This window comes from Cherax quadricarinatus, chromosome 26 (genome assembly GCF_038502225.1).
Source record: "Cherax quadricarinatus isolate ZL_2023a chromosome 26, ASM3850222v1, whole genome shotgun sequence".
NCBI lineage: Eukaryota > Metazoa > Arthropoda > Malacostraca > Decapoda > Parastacidae > Cherax > Cherax quadricarinatus.
The window spans coordinates 13,637,927-13,658,956 of NC_091317.1; the positions used below are offsets into that span (position 1 = coordinate 13,637,927).

General features: G+C 37.4%; 1 protein-coding gene across 1 annotated transcript in view; it reads right to left on the reverse strand.

Annotated features, from left to right (window-relative positions):
• pyd3 (beta-ureidopropionase pyd3) overlaps positions 1–20,290 on the reverse strand; it is a 48,406-nt gene extending 28,116 nt beyond the window's left edge. Inside the window, exons 1-7 of the mRNA XM_053780579.2 lie at positions 20,163–20,290; positions 18,881–18,995; positions 6,329–6,433; positions 5,909–6,063; positions 5,632–5,726; positions 5,154–5,360; positions 4,576–4,700 (exon numbers count right to left, since the gene is read on the reverse strand). Coding sequence (XP_053636554.1) covers positions 4,576–4,700; positions 5,154–5,360; positions 5,632–5,726; positions 5,909–6,063; positions 6,329–6,433; positions 18,881–18,981 — 788 coding nt within the window. The 5' untranslated portion in view covers positions 18,982–18,995; positions 20,163–20,290. The remainder of the gene's footprint in view (positions 1–4,575; positions 4,701–5,153; positions 5,361–5,631; positions 5,727–5,908; positions 6,064–6,328; positions 6,434–18,880; positions 18,996–20,162) is intronic.
• Between the last annotated feature and the right edge of the window lie 740 nt (positions 20,291–21,030).

Genomic DNA, 21,030 nt, shown 5'->3' on the forward strand with positions numbered 1-21,030 from the left:
AAAGGACTTGCTACCTCAAGGCCTAATGGAAGGGGATTCCCCTTCTAAGCAGTAACAACTTCGACACTACCCTCCTCCCATCCCATCAATCATCACCAGATCTCCATTAAAGGTAAGTGTCAATTATTCTATTGTTATTATTCTATTGTTATTGTTGTTACTGTAATTATTCTATTGCATTAAACTTAACATTTCATGTGGTAAAATTTTTTTTTCATACTTTTGGGTGTCTTGCATGGATTAATTTGATTTCCATTATTTCTTATGGGGAAAACTGATTCGCTTTTCGATATTTTCGGTATTCGATGAGCTCTCAGGAACGGATTAATATCGAATACCGGGGTTCCACTGTAATAACAAAGGATACGGCAAAACTTTACTAGATAATACTAAGCAATCTAATAAGGAAGTAAAAAAAAACTAATGAAAACAGATTTCATGACATAAAAGATGATGTGAAAAAGACTTGTAAAACCTTATCAGAAATTCTAGGATCTACAAAGCTGTCACAAAATAGAATGAATAACTGAACGAAACCAGACGAACCTCTCCTCCAGCCAACCGATACTGCCAACTCGACATATATCAAGACCATAGGAACAAAGCTAGCAAACAAAATTCCAAACTTAAACATTCAACCAAAAGACTACCTCACTGGCAACTACCCAAATATTCTATTTTTAGCCCCAACAAATCCTACTGAAATCTCACTCATCATCAAAACACTAAAGAACAAGACAGGTGACCTAAATAACTTACCACCACTCATGTATAAAAAAGCTTCTCATGTGTCACCAATTACTGTAACTTTTTCCATTGAATCTTCCACCTTCCCATCCATACTCAAGTCAGCAAGGGTCACCCCAATCCTCAAAGGTGGCAATCCAACTGAATTGAACAATTATAGGCCTATATCAAACTTGCCTCCACTAAAAATCTTCAAAAAATTAATTCACAAACAAGTCTACTCCTACTTAGTATCCCACAACATACTCAACCCATCAGTTTGGATTCAGGCCGAAAAAAAGTAATACGTAATGATGCAATTACACATGCTTGAGCTAATATATTCGGCACTCGAAAAAATGAATTTCCCCTGGGTCTTTACATAGACTTACGAAAAGTTTTTGATACAGCTGACCATGACCTATTGCACCAAAAACTTGAACATTACGGGGTCAGAGGACACTCTCGATTATCTAATATTTAATTTTAGCAATAGAACCCAGTGTGTATACATAAATGGAGCTAACTCCACTACACAAGCAGTTCTTGTTGGAGTCCCACAGCAGAGTATCCTTGGCCCACATCTCTTTCTCATTTACATCAATGACCTCCCAAACCCATCTTAACTCCTTAAACCGATTTTATTTGCAGATGACACTACTTCTGTCTAGCTACATCTCTGTCTAGCTACATCTCTGTCTAGCTACATCTCTGTCTAGCTACATCTCTGTCTAGCTACATCTCTGTCTAGCTACATCTCTGTCTAGCTACATCTCTGTCTAGCTACATCTCTGTCTAGCTACATCTCTGTCTAGCTACATCTCTGTCTAGCTACATCTCTGTCTAGCTACATCTCTGTCTAGCTACATCTCTGTCTAGCTACATCTCTGTCTAGCTACATCTCTGTCTAGCTACATCTCTGTCTAGCTACATCTCTGTCTAGCTACATCTCTGTCTCACATGCACACCTAAGTACAGTTATTATACATAGTGTAAATTACCTAGGATAACCCAAAAATTCCAGGCAAAGATAGACAGATAGATATATAGACAGATAGACATACAGACAGACAGAAACATGTTTGTGTGTATCAGTGAAAAATAAAGCCAGGGTTCCCCGAGCACCCATTTATCAAATGTCACCGAGTTGATAACAGATGTCACAACACGATTCTTCAAGGCTTGTGATATACATATACTCCAGGCAGACAGAAAGACAGATAAGCAGACAGACAGGCAGGCAGGCAGATACAGATAGACAGGCAGATAGAGACAAGACATGTTTGCGTGTAACAGCGATAACAAATATACAGGGAGGGTTAGCTGGAGCAGTGGTCATTTATCAAATGTTACTGGGATGTCAAAAGTATAGGGATGCTTTTCATAACACCATGCTTCAAGGTATATGCCAGGGTATCTAAAACATTGCTGGGACCTATAAATACTTTGTATATATTTCTAGACAATAGTAAATAACCCAGGCAGGTGTAAATGTTCACCTGTCAAAGTGACTGACTATTTGAGTACTATTTAAGTACCTAATATTAGTGTCAGAACAAAGATTGGCTATGAAATTACAAGAACAATTATAAATTGTAATTATTAGAACATAAAAAATATATAAATTAAAATAAAAACGAGAAAAAAGGTATATCGGCAACACTTCTGCAAGCGGCAGGAGTCGATGTTGCCAACAGGTGAGCATCCAGTGCCAACTTCACGGTATTATATCTCGGTAAGTACTGACCCTAAATTTTTTTTTGAATCCTATAACATGTAGAAAATCTCCATGGGGAAGTGGAACAGAATTCTTCCTCCGTAAGCCACGTGTGTCGTAAAAGGCGATTAAAATGCCAGGAGCAAGGGACTAGTAACTCCTCCCCCTGTATATACATGTACGTATTACTAAATTTAAAAAGAGAAGCTTTCGTTTTTCTTTTTGGGCCACCCTGCCTTGGTGGGATACAGCCAGTTTGTTGAAAGAAAAAATATTCAAATATTCAAAATATTCAGAGCGCCATGCGAGTGAACGTAGATCTATGTTTGGACAGTTTAAGGGTTAAGATAAAATATTTATTAAAAAGTTAACCACAATTATCTTGTCTAGACTTAAGTAGTTATTATGTATTAGGATAAGTCAGATAAGTCTGCCCAAAATGCCCGGGTATGATAGTGGTTTTCCTTGTACTTAACTAATCAAAATTGTAAATACACATTGTAACCTTGCAAAGAAATAAAATCTTTATCTTTAAATAATGTCAGTGCATTCTTAAATGTGCATTACACTGGCAAGCTAGACATGTATTGGACAAGCAAAGTCATTTGTGTACTCCAGAATCAGCAAAAATTCAATATTTCTGCTACTTTGAGCTCAATTTCAAGCTATTTTCTTTCCTTAAACCAATCAAATGTAATATATCTTCCATTCTATCAAGAGAGATTAAAAAAAAATGAGAATACAACCATAAAGACCATATGAAAATACACTGCAAAGTTGCTGTTTTAATCCAAATACAATCAGTTTTTATTTCTCATTATGTACTGCATGCTGCAGGATTATTTTTTATATGGTGCACACTTATCGCATAGACCTAGTCTCTTATATCTAGGCCCAAATTTACCGCTATCAACTTATCTAAGTGAGCTGAGCTCATGGCGTTGTACTACAGGACCAACACTGGCTTCAAACAGGACCGAAACCAACAGGGTTAAAACAATGAAGATGCCACAAGCATAACTGCTCAGGCAACTAGGTCAAATAGGTTATCACAAGACAAACATTACTAAATGCATACAATAGTTAGCCTTTAAAACAGAGGTCAAAGAACTGGTGTAAAGTATCCCAAATGGAGTAAAAATAAAAATCTCAGGGTAATAAAGGCTCAATAAACAAATGAAATTGCACAGAAATTTATTATTTAATAAGAGAGGAAAATTATGAAAGTAATATTTTTTCAAACAAATAATTTTTAGTCAAGTGGGCAATTTCACTGTACACAAATTTGTTTTGGGGTAATACTCAAAAAAAGTCTGCTGACTTCTGCTTTAAATTAAAAAAAAAATCCCAGTTTGAAGTTATGTAAATCCAATGACTAAATATATTTTAAAGCACTTGGAGGGAAAAAAATAACTTCAGATTATGAACCTAGATAATATTGACATCCATGTAGAATTCTGTACAGACATCATCCTCACTATAGTACATTCTATGCAAAATGAATTGAATATAAAAATACAAAAGATAAAAGTCTCCCACCAAGACTGCACACCCCAAAAAAAAACAAAAAAAAATCACCATTACTCAATAGCTCTTGCAAGAAATTTTTTAATGACCAGGGTAAGGTGACCTGAAAAAGAAATTTTCATGTTATTCATTCACTGTTTCACACTTCAAAGAAGGGTAATGACACCCCAATTCAGATGGCCCTCTTCAGAGGGCCTCCTTCAGAGTGCAGGCCCTATTTCCAGGACTTTAAGTCTGGCTAATCGGTTTCTCTGAATTTTTTCATAAACATTACCTCACTCACATTCCAACAGCACGTCAATCATAAAAGCTCACTTGCCTCCACTTGCTCCTATTAGCATGCTCAAACAAGCTTGTTGGAAGTATGCAATCACTAAAATTCAAAGGTCTGTCTGAACTCTAACATCCTAATCCATCCTGCAGAGTACAGGCATCATTCTTCATATCTCTAGACAAGTCCAGATAACTGGAATCCTTTTTCATTACCTGCTCATCCTGACAGCACCACAACTCCTCAACCCCCCTCCCTCCCATATACAATTTTTTAATAAATTAATTACTAAAGTGAGCAGATAATAAATGAACAAACAGCAGGTGCATATAACCTGAGGCCTCCTACAGTAGCAGATGGATTGAAGACAATTTCAGCTCCATTTACACCATACATCATCCAGTTCTGGGGATGGTGGCGGCCATAACAGATGTTGACAGCAATGCGACCAAAATGGGTCTAGATAAAGAACAAATAGCATTTGGATATATCAGAATATTTTCAGTTTTAAGTACTGAGGTATCATACTGAAAACTATAAAGGTTGCAAGTGATTAATATTGTACCACTTGGTCAGTGGGGAAAATTTTAAGATGCTTTTCTTTGGTACTGTAACTATTTGAGGGAAGAGGCCTTATGTAGATTCAGTATGCAAGCATTTCAGCTACATTTAGAAATGCTTGAAACAAGATAAAGTTAATATGTTGATTGTGTTATCCCTTCAGCAGTAACTTTTTTTAGTCAACTATAAAAACAAAGGATCATACAAAAGTTAAACTTACAAAAATTAGAACCAGGAATGAATACTTTCTTACAGTGCAGGTTTGTCAAATTCCTGTTTATGCTGCATACTATCAATATTTATAATTTGCTTTTGTTTCAATGACATTTACCTTTAGTACAAAATGCTTACCTGGAAGACTACATGGCCAGTGTCTCCTTCCATGTAGTAGGTGGACTCGCTGAAATCTCCCACCCTGGGAATGTGGTTTTTCCGGGATTTTCCCAAGTAATATCCTGTATTGCTAATGACTACTGCAGTATTCCATAGCGTGTCACCATGAGTGTGATCTCTTTCTAGAATTGAAGATACAATCACCATGTTGTACTTTCGAGCAAGCTGGAAAAAGAAACTATCGAGAATGGAAAGTTCTGCATATCAATGTTACCTGAAGTTAAAACAATTATATTCACGGGGAAGTACTAAATCCATAAGGGTCATGTATCACCCTGGGAAAGTGAAACAATCAGATTAGATCCAGGGAGAAGTTCCTCAAATTTCTTGGATCAAAGTTCTTTTCCAGAATTAAGATGCTATTTCCTTAAAGAGGGTACCTATACTAGTAATGATCATGAGGAGTAAGTACCCAGAAAAGAAAAAAAAAAAATACCTCCTGACAAAGCTGTGTAGTTGGTCCTGAGACTGCACATTCTGCAAATTCACACCAAGGTTGCTTTTCCCTTGTGCAGAAAAAGTATGGCATAGCTAGATGGAAGAAATTAATGAAAGCATAAGCTCATATAATGACACTACTATCTCATAATTTTTTCAGCTTAAGAACAGTAGACAATCAGGCAATATTCCATTTGTAAGAACAAAAAATTTAAATAATTATAATTACAATAATTTTTAAAAATTATTCCAAATATTGATAGATATGGACTTACTCCAAAGTTCTTGGAAGCAAAGTATATTAACACCACAAAGAGCTGCAGCTTCAGTCATCAGAGTAATTTTCTCATGAATAGCAGCACGCTGTGCAGAAACTGGAGCTGTTGTCTCAGCTACTATGGAATGCTGAGTTATACCTACACGTACAATTCTAAAGAAAAAGATTACACATGATATATTGTATATAATTTTTAGAGGGATCCAGAAAAATAAGTTGTAAATTTTGTTTCACCCTGTCATTATGTTCCAATCAAAGAAAAAACAATATACCACACCAAGTTGTTTTTTTTTTTTTTTTTTTTGTTTTTTTTTTTTTTTTTTTTTTAGGGGTTCTCCAACTTAAAACTTTAATCCTCCCCATACATCAAATTCCAGTTATTCCCCAAATTTTGGGCAATTCATTGACATGTGCTTACCTTGGAGAGGTTAAATCTTCCTTGGCTGCACTAATCTGGTATCCCTTTATTTCAAAGTTGTGCTTCTGAGATAATTTTTCAGCTTGCTCTGGTATTGTAAGAAGACTGAAAATTAAAGAAATATCAATCACCTTCAATCTATAAACCCAAGTTAAAGTTAGTCTTATTAATTCTATTATTCCAGTTTGCTCTTAGTAAAAGCAAATTATCTTTTCTTGTCTAGGTTAAGTTTCCTACATTATTTCCTTACATACCTATCCACTTATATTCAAGAAGTTTAACTATTTACTTTATTAATTCATACAGTACACAATCATTTAGGTGTCCTGTAGCTTGACTGCTAGCGCACTCAGTTCACACACTGAGGTCCAGAGATCGATCCTCAGTATGGGTGGAAACATTAGGACACGTTTCTTTAAAACACCTGCTGTCCATGTTCACCTATCAGTAAAATAGTTACACAAGTGTTAGCCAGCTGGTGTGGGTCACATCCTTGGAACAAAATTGGCTTTATTTGCCCGAAATGCTCTGCATAACAAGGGGCTCTGTATATAGAATGTCAGCTAGGTCTGTATACCTTGTACATGTACTTATAGAAAAAGATTATTATTAGTATTACCTATACACTTTCTTAATGCTGTACTAAAAAATTAACATTTGCCAATTTATCCAAAGTACAGTACATATTATCTTATTTCTATCTAAATGCTTTCAAAATACTTATTAATCATCTTTGGAAATAGTATATTGCATACTATTTTAGACTTATGTTTAAAATATGTGAAAGTGCAACTGCCATCAAAACTTTAAAAATTATCAATTTGGTTTTATAAGCAAACTGTTTATAAACACTCAAAAACAGGCTTCAATTACAAATATGAAAATTTTATTGAGATTTGTTCCCAACAAGTTCCACAGCTTAAAGCTTGCCTAAAACTGTAAATTGCAGGTAGCAACTACCCACATCCATAAGTACAACAAACCAGTTTACTCTAAACCAAAATTATATGCACGTTCATACTTCAACAAAATGTGAAATACCAAAAGTCACTAATTAACATGCTTGCTGGTACTGGATTTTTAAGCACCTTACTTTTATCATTTCCTCAATTTTTCCAGTACTTACTGTCTTTCTCCATTCATTTGCTGGTATTGATGAATGAGTAGAGATAAATAAAATTCAAAGACTATAATTCAAAGACTATATAACAAACATTTTTCTTTTTTTTTTTTTCAACAAACTGGCAGCATCCCACCAAGGCATGGTGGCCCAAAAAGAAAAACAAAAGTTTCTCTTTTTAAATTTAGTAATTTATACAGGAGAAGGGGTTACTAGCCCCTTGCTCCCGGCATTTTAGTCGCCTCTTACAACACGCATAGCTTACGGAGGAAGAATTCTGTTCCACTTCCCCATGGAGGTAAGAGGAAATAAAGAAGAACAAGAACTAGAAAGAAAATAGAAGAAAACCCAGAGGGGTGTGTATACATATGCTTGTACATGTATGTGTAGTGTGACCTAAGTGTAAGTAGAAGTAGAAGGATGTACCTGAAATCTTGCATGTTTATCAGACAGAAAAAAGACACCAGCAATCCTACCATCATATAAAACAATTACAATAACAAACATTGTCAAATCAAAAACTAAACAGATCACCCATAAAATACTAAGTTGCCCATGGCTTACTAACAGCATCCTAAGGTCCATCAATACAAAACATTAATATGAGAAACAACATAGAAGGGGCTTAATAACTAGACAATTTATCAAACACTATACGTCAGTTCCCACCAAATTAATCAGAAAGTTTAAGCTCTGTTCCACAAGGCACAGTACTCGCTCCCATTCTATTCCTCATCCTCATTTCTGACGGAGATGTAAGCCATAGCTGTCTTCCTTTGCGGAAGACACCTGGATTACCACGGCAGCGACCTCCATCGAAGACACTGAGATTCCAAGCGGACATCAACCAAATCTTCGAATGGGCCACTCAAAACAATATGAAGTTCAACAAGGGGAAATTTCAGCAACTCAGATATGGGAAACTTGAAGAAATTAAAAATGTGTCAGGGTATACCACAAATTCTAACCATACAATAGAGCGGAAAAGTAATGTGAAGGACCTGGGAGTGATAACGTCAGAGGATCTCGCCTTCAAGGACCACAACAGTGTATCTACCTCATCTGCTAGGAAAATGATAGGATGGATAATGAGAACCTTCAAAACTAGGGATGCCAAGCCCATGATGATTCTCTTCAAATCGCTTGTGCTCTCTAGGCTAGAATACTGTTGTACACTAACGGCCCCCTTCAAGGCTGGCGACATTGCAGACCTGGAGAGTATAAAAAGAACTTTCACAGCACACATAAGTACGATAAGGCACTTAAACTATTGGGAACGGTTGAAGGTCCTTGATCTGTATTCCCTCGAACGCGGGCGAGAGAGATACATGATAATATACACTTGGAAAGTCCTGGAGGGATTGGTACCAAACATGCACACAAAAATCACTCCCTATGAGAGCAAAAGACTCAGCAGGAGATGCAACATTGCCCCGATGAAAAGCAGGGGGCGCCACGAGTGCTTCAAGAGACAACACAATAAGTGTCCGGGGCCCCCAACTGTTCAATTGCCTCCCAGCATACATAAGGAAATTACAAATAGACCCTTGGCTGTCTTCAAGAAGGCACTGGACAGGCACCTAAAGTCAGTACCTGATCAGCCAGGCTGTGGTTTGTGTGTCAGCTTGCATGCGGCCAGCAGTAACAACCTAGTTGATCAGACCCTGGTCCACCATGAGGCCTGGTCTCAGACCAGGCCACGGGGGCATTGACCCCAAAACCCTCTCCAGGTAAACTCCAGGTAAACTATACTATTCAAATAGATTCACTGAAACGAGAGGAGACAAAGACCTTGTGGAATGCAAAGAGTATGTTACAATTTATTCAGCGTATCTCGCACTCCCATATAGGCTGCCTCCCAACCAGTGAACCAGATGCTAAGGCTTTAATGATTACAGTGGACCCCTGGATTACGTCATCGTCAGATTACATAATATTCGGAATAAGTAAAGTTTTTTCGTCAAGTACAGTGGACCCCCGGTTAACGATATTTTTTCACTCCAGAAGTATGTTCAAGTGCCAGTACTGACCGAATTTGTTCCCATAAGGAATATTGTGAAGTAGATTAGTCCATTTCAGACCCCCAAACATACACGTACAAACGCACTTACATAAATACACTTACATAATTGGTCGCATTCGGAGGTGATCGTTATGCGGGGGTCCACTGTATTCGTTTGGTGATAGTCAGTGAACTCGGTAATAGTACGTAATTCATCCCGAACGTGTTCTCAAGGTCCGAGCGGCCCGACACACCATTTACAGCCAGTGTGCCATTGTTTATCAGCCAGTGAAGACGATCCCACACATTCATACAATACATTTTGTATTATTCCATTCTTTTTAGTGCTTGTAACTATTAATAAGCCACCATGGGCCCAAAGAAAGCTTCTAGTGCCAGCCCTTTGGTAAAGAGGGCGAGAAACACTACAGAATTCAAGAAAGACATCATTGCAAAATATGAAAGTGGAGTACGTGTCACAGTGCTGGCCAGGTTGTATAACGAACTCCATACAACCATCGGTTCTATCGTGGCCAAGAAAAAGAAAATCAAGGAAGCTGCTGCGAAAGGTACGAAACAGAGATCACAAATGCTGGAAGATGTGGAGACTGTTATTGGTGTAGATCACCAAGAAACAATTATCAGGAGATAGTGTTATGCAGTCAACAATTTGTTTAAAGGCAAGGCAGTTGCATGACGATCGTGAAGAAAATGCCTGCAACAGGTGCTGATGTTAGTGAATTTAAGGCCAGCAAAGATTGGTTTGAGAGATTTCAGAAGCATAGGGGCATACACAGCGTGGCAAGGCATGATGAGGCTGCCAGTTCTGACAAAAATGCGACTGAAAAATATGCTCAGGAATTCAAGGGGTACATAGAGGCTAAACAATTCAAACCCAAGCAAGTGTTCAATTGTGATGAAACAGGCCTCTTTTGGAAGAAAATACCAAGGAGGGCCTACTTCACACAGGAGGAAAAGGTACTACCAGGACACAAGCCTATGAAAGACTGGCTAACTCTCATGTTCTGTAGTAATGCTAATGGGGATTTCAAAGTGAAGCCTTTACTGGTGTATCACTCTGAACATCCCAGAGTGTTCACAAAAAAGCGTCGCCAAGAGTAAATTGTGTGTGATATGGAAAGCAAACAGTAAGGCATGGGTCACGAGGGACATTTTCCTTGATTGGTTCAATGAAGTTTTTGGCCCCAGTGTGAAGAAATACCTCCTGGAAAATAAATCCTCCAGACTTGGAAGAGCAAATGGTGAAGGAGTTACGTTTCATCACAGTGAAGTTCTTGCCCCCTAATACCACTCCTCTCCTCCAGCCCATGGACCAGCAGGTCATTTCAAACTTCAAAGAACTGTACATCAAAGCAGTGTTTCAAAAGTGCTTTGAAGTGACCTCAGACACTGACCTGACCCTAAGAGAGCTCTGGAAAGATCACTTCAGTATCCTCAGTTGCATAAACCTTATAGGTAAGGCTTGGGAGGGAGTGACTTGCAGAACCTTGAACTCTGCTTGGAGAAAATTGTGGCCGCAATGTGTACAAGAGAGGGAGTTTGAAGGGTTTGGGGCTAACCCTGAGGAGCCTATGCCAGTTGTGGAATCTACTGTGGCATTGGGGAAGCCCATGGGGTTGGAGGTTAGTGGTTTCATCGTGGAAGACCACGATGAAGAGCTAATCACTAAAGAGCTGCAAAACCTTCACCTGCAACAGCAACAGACCGCAGCTCAGGAAATTGCTTCAGTGGAGGAGGAAGAGAGATGGAGGAAGGTGCCTTCTTCAAAGATTAAGGACATTTGTGCAAAGTGGACTGAGGTGCAAACATTTATGGTGTATGACTTTGTAAATGGTCCAATTCGGACCGAAACGTCGTCGTAAGTGCCTCTCTTCTATGCAGGTTATTTGTGTATCGTTCGTCACGGTATTGTACCTTTTTTTTATTTATGGATGAACTTCACCCTGACAAAGCTGTTGCAGGCTGTGTTGGCAACATGTACAATGACAATGTTGTGTCCCATTTTAGGGAAGTTTTAACCCTTTGAGGGTTGACAGGCCCTCTCCGAAACTCGTTCTCAGGGTCGGCCAAATTTAAAAAAAAAAAAAAAATTTCTCTTATGAAAAGATTCTCTATCTTTTCCCGATCATAAAGACACCAAAAGTTTGAAATTTGATGGAAAACTTACGGAATTATGCTCTCGCGAAGTTAGCGGTCTCGGCGATGTTTACGCAACGGCGATTTTGCCCACTTTGAGCCCCATTTTCGGCCAATTCCACTGTACTAGTCGATAAAAAACATGAATATTTCGCTAGAACTCCATTTTTTCTATCGAATGGGTGCAAGAAACCACCCATTAATGAAATTTAACTATCCAGTACAGTGGTCAGAATTTAGCAATTTTGCCAATTTCACACAAATTTCAAAAGATGCCAATTTCCGAATAGGGTCCAGAATAAACAAGAAAGACATTCCTGGCACTAAAATGACATTTCCTCTGGTCATTAGTCACGTCTCAAGGCCTCTGTTATATTCTTTTGCTTTCCACTTTGAATTTTTATTCTCACAAAAAATATAAGATTTACTGTTATGCAGACTACTGCATTAGTGTAAAAAATGGTATAAATATTATTGGCGCACTTGTGAAAGAATATTAGACTCGCCAGTTGACGTGTATTGGACGCTTGGCACGATTTGTTTACTTTTGAAATTTGGAAAAAATCGAACATTTCTGCTACTTTGAGCTTAATTTCAAGGTACCTTTCATTGTAAAACCAGTCAAAATCATCTCAATTTCTGGAATATGTCTTCCATTCTATAAAATGAGACCAAGAAAACTAGAATACAACAATAAATACCATACGAAAATACAGTGCAAAGTCGCTGTTTTATTCCAAAAAAACAGTCAGTTTTTTTTCTCATTATTCACTGTGTGCTGCAGGATTTTTTTTAGACTGTGCACACTGACCACATAGACCCATTCTTTCATATGAAGGCCTACCAGCTTTCTCCCACTAGATTTGAGGGCGCTAGAATTTAGGCGTACTAGTACGTCAAAAACCCTGGGTCGTAAGCCGTACTAGTACGTCCGAAACCCTCAAAGGGTTAAAGAAATGCCAGATACAGACCTCTCTGGAACACTCTTTTGAGTGACAGGGGTCCAGTGACTCAAGCTAGTCCTAGTGGCATTAAAAAACAAAGAAGGAAAGTAACCCCAGAAAAGAACTTGGTACCTGAAGTCATTATAGAGGGGCATTCCCCTTCCAAACAATAGTACCCCTCCATCCTCTCCCCTCTTCCCATCTCATCACTCATCAACAAGTCTTCAATAAAGGCAAGTGTCATTTTATTATTGTTTTATTATGCATGTCTTATTGTTTTCTGTGTAGGTAAATGTATATTTCAAGTAAAAAAATTATTTTTTTAATATTTTTGGGTGTCCGGAACAGATTAATTGGATTTCCATTATTTCTTATGGGGAAAATTAATTCAGAAATCATCAGATTCGGGTTTAGTCACTCTCTCTGGAACGGATTAATTACAAAAACCGGGGGTCCACTGTATTAGGGCACCTGTCATTAAATTAGTACCTTGGTTCATTATCCAATCACAGGCGAGCCCACCAAGTGTTGAGGCAATGTGGTTCACTTGCAGTCAGCATTTGCCAGACTTGCCTACCTGCTGGTTGAATATGATGCTCTCTCTGGCTTTTGCTTTTGCCATTCTGTCACAGTCATGTGGTACACTTACTATTCATAGTAATTTCTTTAGAACTCTATTTTTTCTATCAATTGAGTACAAGAAACTGCCCATTTACCAATTTCAACTACCCAATAAAGTGGTCAGAATCTGGCAATTTGGCCAAGTTCATGCAAATGAAAAAAGATGCCAATTTCAAAATAGGGTCCAGAATAAACAATGCAGACACTCTTGGCACTAAAATAACATATCTTCTGTTCATTAGTCACATCTCCAGGCCCCTCTTATATTAGTCTTGCTTTCTATTTTGATTTTTTATTCACACAAAAAATAGATTTACTGTTATACAGACTACTGCATTACTGTAAAAATGGTATAAATAATATCAGTGCACTAATGAAAGAATATTAGACTCCCCAGTTGACGTGTATTGGAAGTGTGGTGTGATAACGTTTCCGCTACTTTGAGCTCAATTTCAAGGTCGTTTTCATCGTGAAACTAATCAAAATCATCTCTATTTCTGTAATATGTTATCCATTCTATCAAATGAGACCAAGAAAATGAGAATACATGTACATGCATAAATACTATATGAAAATACACCTCAAAGTTGGCATTTTAATCCAAAAACACGGTCGGAGTTTTTTTTTTCTCATTATGCACCGCGTGCTGCAGGATTTTTTTTATACAGTGCACACTGACCACACAGACCCATTCTCTCACATGTGGGCCTACCAGCTTTCTCCCGCTTGATTTGAAGCCGCTATAATTATCGAGTATATATACGTCCGAAACAATGGCTTGTAAGACATATATATATACGGCTGAAACAGTCAAAGGGCTAAATGATTTCTTCTCAACCACAGAATTAAATTTCACCAGTAAAATTCCAGTCACCAATGCCTGAGCTAATGATTATCTGGACGGAAACTTCCCAACATCCCTCTATCTTACACCATCAGAGCCCACTGAAGTTACTATGATTATCGACTCTAAAAAACAAATCAGGAAATGTAACCCAAGTACCACCACTACTGTATAAACGAGCAGCTCAAATCCTTTCGCCCACTACTGCATTACTTTTCAACAAATCACTAGACACCAATACTTTCCTGGCATCATTCAAACTAGCAAGGATTACACCAATACATAAATGTGGTGACCCAACAAACAATTACAGGGCAATATCAAACTTGCCCTTACTTTCCAAAATCTTTGAGAAACTCGTACACAAAAGGTCATACTTCTTCTTAACATGCCAAAATATCCTTAACCCTTTCAGGGTCCGTGCCGTAGATCTACGGCTTTACGTTCAGGGTCCAAACTGTAGATCTACGCCATGAGCTCAGCTCACTCTGATAAGCTGTGAGCAGTAAATTTGGGCCTAGATATGAGAAAATACATCTATGTGGTATGTGTGCACCTCATAAAACATATCCTGCAGCACACAGTTCATAATGAGAGAAAAAAACTGAGACCATAATTTTCGATTAAAACAGCAACTTTGCAGTGTTTTTTCGTATGTTTTTTATAGTTGTATTTGTGATTTCTTGGTCTCATTTGATAGAATGGAAGATATGTTACAGGAATAGAGATGATTTTGATTGGTTTTAGTACTGAAAGTGGCTTGAAACTGAGCTCAAAGTAGCAGAAATGTTAAATTTTTGCAAATGTTCAAGAGTAAACAAATGACCATGTCTAATACACACCAGCTGGTGGGTCTAATATACGTTCACAAATGGGTTATTATTTATACATTTATTACAATATTGCATGACAGCAAATCTTCTGTTTTTTGGATTGAATAAAAATTCATTATGTGAATTAAAAATCAAAGTGTAATTCATTTGTAAAGCCTGAAAATGTAACTGATGAACAGAGGAAATGTTAGTTTAGTGCCAGGAATGCCTGCACTGTTTATTCTGGACCTATTTTGAAATTGAAATATTTTGAACTTTGCACTAAATTGGCCAAATTACAAATTTCCAATCACTATTTTGTAGTTGAAACAGATGAGTTGGCGATTTCTTGTGCTCAGTCAATAAAATAGAAGTACAGTGGACCCCCGGTTTACGATCACCTCCCAATGCGACCAATTATGTAAGTGTATTTATGTAAGTGCGTTTGTACGTGTATGTTTGGGGGTCTGATATGGACTAATCTAATTCACAATATTCCTTATGGGAACAAATTCGTTCAGTACTGGCACCTGAACATACTTCTGGAATGAAATAATATCGTAAACCGGGGGTCCACTGTAATACTAGTGAAATAGCTAAGAATTTGGTTGACTGCAATTAGGTAATTGACTTAAAATGGGAGTCAGAGTCGGCAAAATTGCTGACGAGTAAATATTGCTGACACATCAAAATTCACGAGAGCATAATTTCGTCAATTTTCCATCAAATTTCGTACTTTTTGTTTTATTACCTTCAGAAAAAGATTCTCTACCATTTCACAAGAAAAAAATAACAAAATTATTTTTTGAAAATTCTTGGACAGTGGTGTGCACTTTGAAATTTGGCCTCTGGACCCTGAAAGGGTTAACATCTGCCAGTTTGGATTCAGGAGAAACAAAAGTACAAATGATGCAATAATAAAAATGCTAGACCTACTTTGCACAGCACTGGAAAAAAATGAATACCTGCTTGGACTCTATCGACCTTAAGAAAGCTCTTGATACAGTAGATCACAGCATCCTACTCCTTGAGCTTGATCATTACAGTATAAGAGGCCATGCACTTGCATTTATCAAGTCCTACCTTACTAATAGAAGGCAATACATCTCTGTCAAGGGCACAATCTCCTCAACAAGACCCCTGGACACTGGTGTAACACAGGGTAGTATTCTCGGCCCCCTCTTTTTCCTTTTATACATCAATGATCTTCCCAGCATTTCACAACAACTTACGCCTATTCTCTTTGCTAACATGACTTTTGTCATCTCCCACCTAAATCTAGCCTCACTCAACATTAGTGTTAACGAAAAACTCACAAAAATACCAACCTGGATGATCGTCAAAAAACTTGCACTTAATGTAGACAAAACCTTTTACATTTTGTTTGGGAGTAGAGCAAGCGAGATCTAACTAAACATTATGCTGAACACCACCCTTATTGCTAAACATAATGAAGGAAAATTCCTGGGTCTACACCTTGATAATAACCTGAAATTCAACACCCATATCCAACACAAAGAAAAGTTTCTAAAACAGTTGGCATTCTCTCAAAGATACGTTACCATGTACCACAAACAGCACTTCTTACACTATACTATTCGCTGATCTACCCATACCTCACCTATGCTACTTGTGCCTGGGGTTCCACAACGAAAAAACACCTAAAAATCAATAACAATAAAAAGCCGCAGTGCGAATGATCACATAATCCACTGCTAAACAACACCTCCCTCCCCTCTTCAAAGACTTAAACCTACACACCATATAAAACATTCACTCATACTAATGTGAAACTTACATTTATAGAACAATCAATCCTAATATAAATCCCGACCCGAAACGCTTTCTTGACAGTTGCAATAGGACTAAGACACTACTAGTAGCAAAAACTTCTACGACATTCCCAGTGTCAGGCCAAATCTTTTCAAAAACTCACTGTACATAAAAAAGTCCAAAATCTGGAATTCCTTGCCAGAAATCTCCATAACCACTCGCTCAGCTAGCATTTTTAAAACTACAGTTAACCCCTTAACTGTCACAACCCCAAATCCTGAGGTGTCTCCTGGTGTCGCAAAATTACCGAGAAAATTTTTTTTTTCTTATGAAATAATAGAATCTTTTCCCAATTGTAATGACACCAAAAGAACGAAATTTGAAGGAAAACTGATGGAATTACGCTCTCACAAAGTTAGCGACCTCGGCAATATTTATGAATCGGTGATTTCGCCCACTTTGAGCCCTATTTTCGGCTAATTCCATTGATCCAGTCAACCAAACTCATAGCTATTTCTTTAGAATTCCATTTTTTCTATCGATTGAATACAAGAAACTGCCCATTTACCAATTTCAACTACCCAATAATGTGGGTAGAAATTTGCAATTTGACCAATTTCACGAAAATTAAAAAATATGACAATTTCAAAATAGGGTCCAGAATGAACAATGCAGACATTCCTGGCTCTAAAATAACATTTTCTTTATTCATCAGTCATGTCTTCAGGCCCCTCTGATATTACTCTTTCTATTTTGAATTTTTATTCAAACAAAAAATAGAAGATTTATCATTATACAGACTACTGCAATATTGTAATAATTGTATAAATAATGTCAACCCATTCATGACTGCATATTAGAATGGCTACTTGGACTATTGGAAAATAACATCATTTGTTTACTTTTGAACATCAGCAAAAATCAAACATTTCCCCTACTTTGAGCTCCATTTCAAGGTTCTTTTCATAGTAAAACTAAACAAAATCTATTTCTATAATATGTTTTCCATTCTATCAAATGAGACCAAGAAAACGAGAATACATCCATAAATACTATACGAAAATAGACCACAAGGTCAGCATTTTAATTAAAAAAAACAGTTTATTTTAATTAAAATGCTGACTGGAGTTGTTTTTTTTCTCATGCACTGCGTGCTGCAGGATTTTATATGGTGCACACTGACCACACAGACCCATTCTCTCACATGTGTGTCTACCAGCTTTCTCCTGCTTGATTTGAAGCCACTAGAATTTATGAGTATGTATACATCAAAAACGGTGGCTCGTAAGACGTATATATACGACCGAAACACTCAAAGGGTTAAAAAAACACCTTATCTCTTTAACCTATCCCAGCCCATCATAAATACATATGTAAAAACGATACATGCATTTGCTCAATATCATGAACAAGGGCAAAACCCTCTCATCGATATATACTTACTCTCAATATCTGTACGTATTCATCTTAAATGTTAATCACTACATTGTGGCTGTCTAAGGTTAATAATCAAAATTGTACGTCTTCTCTACAAGATTTAAGCCATATAGCATGACCTAACTGAATACTCAATTCTCTTGTATTCATTGTAATTCATCTAATGACAATATGTACCATTATTGCCTTTTAGTCTAAGGTTAATTTTAAGTTTGCCCAAAATGCTCTGCATAAAAAGGGGCTTTTGGCATGTGCACTGAATTATATTCCTTTCTATAAACATGTATCATGTCAAAATATTATTATTCTATATTTTTTATAAAATGTTAATGTCTTAAAATTACCTTTCGCCTTTAGTATAGCACAAAATTGTGATGCACATACATATAGTAAACCCTAGGATATTAAAATAGTACCTCTATGTACCTGGAGGGAGTTCCAGGGGTCAATGGCCCCATGGCCCACTCAGTGACCAGGCCTCCTGATGGACCAGGGCCTGATCAACAAGGCTGTTACTGTCTCATTTATTTTCAATGTTTATTTCAATATATATGTATCTGTAAATTGTGTGTAGCTTACTATACTAAGTATACATAAGAGCACTGGTGCTTTTTCTGCAACTTTCATTATTCTGATTAATGGAGAATCCCTCCCCCCTCCTCTATTAATCATTACATTTAGGCCAAAAATTATTTGGCTATTATCACTATAAATATCTTAGTCTGTACATAATTTATATGTTGTAATACACATTTTTATACAATGAACAATGGTCTGACTGAAAACAGTATCATTTACTTGTGTAATATATTGAGAAAATAAAATAAATACGCCAGTCTTACGGGACTTCGCCTCCATAGAGAATCCTTTTGACTTCCTTCAGCTCCTGCTCAGGGATGTGGGTTTCCAGACATTGTTCCAAACTTACAAACTCACTCGACATGATTGCAGTTAAATCTGAAAGAAATGTCACAAACATTAAACCTAAATATTTATTTTTACCAAACTGTGTCCCCCACTAAGGTTGGATAACCCAGACGTTGAAATGCATTTCCCCATCATTCAAGTTTTCTTGACTGAGGGCCACAGACATGACAGTGTTTGTGTTTCTTGGATTATCCACGGTTAACCCTTCATGGTTAATAATCTAATTAGTCGTGCTTTTGAGCTACAAGTTGGCCGGCCTGTAATGACTGCATTCAATTGCCTGCAACTGTCATTCAATTCACCAATAGCCTACAATTATACCACACATGATTATCCAGTCAAGCGAGACTGGAACAATCTACAGTGGCAGTCCTAACTATACAATGTAACTATAAACTGGTTGTGCAGAAAAAGACAATTTTTATTAAGCCACTCGTACACAAGTTATACTTATATTTTTGTGACTGAATTCACGTCTGCATACACAACTCATTAAGACTAAACAGACAAATAAGTAAAAAGTTTATTACTACTGTAACTTTCTTAGCTATCAAAACTTTGGGGTCCAGGTCCTGGACCCATCATGTGCCTCTCATCTTTAAACAGCCACCCACATGATAGAAAAAAAACAGCCACCCACATGATAGGTATGTGGTGCATAATAAAGTTATAAACCAAGTTTCCAATATATGTTATCAGCCGATTTATTGACTCTGTAATATACAATACTGCAGATTAATTTCGGTAAAATAATGGAAGAGTGAAGATTTTATCCTGTTACTGACCTAAAATAATGATATATATTTAGTCAAATGCTTATCATATACTATACATGCCACCAATAATGTAATGATTAATAAAAATTAGCAAAATGACGAAGGTTCAAAATAACAGTGAAAAGTATACAAATATGTGCTCTCGTAATTTAAAGATCAGTATAATATATGCATTAATGTATGACAATAGTACTCCTTAAGAACTCTTAATACAAAAACAAACAAATCACATCAAACAAACAACAAACCTAAGAAAATCAGGCTGGACCCACCCAGCCCGTCCTTACCTAAATCAAAACTGAATTAAACCACTAACTAAAATTTAAACCGCTATTCCCTATTCTTATTGGACTTAAAATGATGATATATATAACTGTAACTGACTGTCAGTTTAAATTAACAAGAAGGCAATGTATATTACCTGAGAGAGACGGGAGAACAGCAGACAACCTTCCTCACCAGCGTGACGAGCACTACTGCTGTGCTGCTCCTCCTCCTCCTCATCTCTGTTCTTCTCACATCATCGCTCAGCTTTTCAAATTGAACAATAATAATAACATAATAGTAATATATTTATTTACTACAAGTACATGTACAAGGTATACAGTCGTGGCTGACATCAATGACATACTACTATATAGAAAGCCGCTTCTTATGCTGACCATTTCAGGCAAATTAAGTCAGTGTCCCAGGATGCGACCCACACCAGTCCACTAACACCCAGGTACCCATTACTCATGGGTGAACAAGGACAGCAGGTGTCATATGGAAACACGTCCCTTATGTCTTAAGTCGTACCCTGAGCCGAGTTCAATCACTCTTCGGTTTTCTTGTGTCTGGTTTTACCCCTCAAGGAAGGTTCCTTGATGTTGGTGAGGGGCTCTTGATTTAGGGAATTGGATCTGTGCTCCAGTTCCCCGAATTAAGCCTGAATGCCTTCCACATCCCCCCCCCAAGGCGCTGTATAATCCTCCGGGTTTAGCCCTTCCCCCTTGATTATAATAATAATAATAATCTTGTGTCTGGCAGTATTTTTCTGCCTTTCAATGTCATTTAATTTAGACGCGATTAAACACTTACAGTATTTACAAAAACATTTTGTGGCATCGGCCTAAACTTTACTTAATTATTATTATAATCAAGGAGAAGCGCTAAACCCGTAAAATTATACAGCGCCTATTGGGGAGAAGGATGTGGAAGGTATTCAGGCTTAATTTAGGGAACTGGAACACAGATCCAATTCCCTATATCATGAGCCCCTCACCAGCGTCAAGGAACCTCCCTTGAGG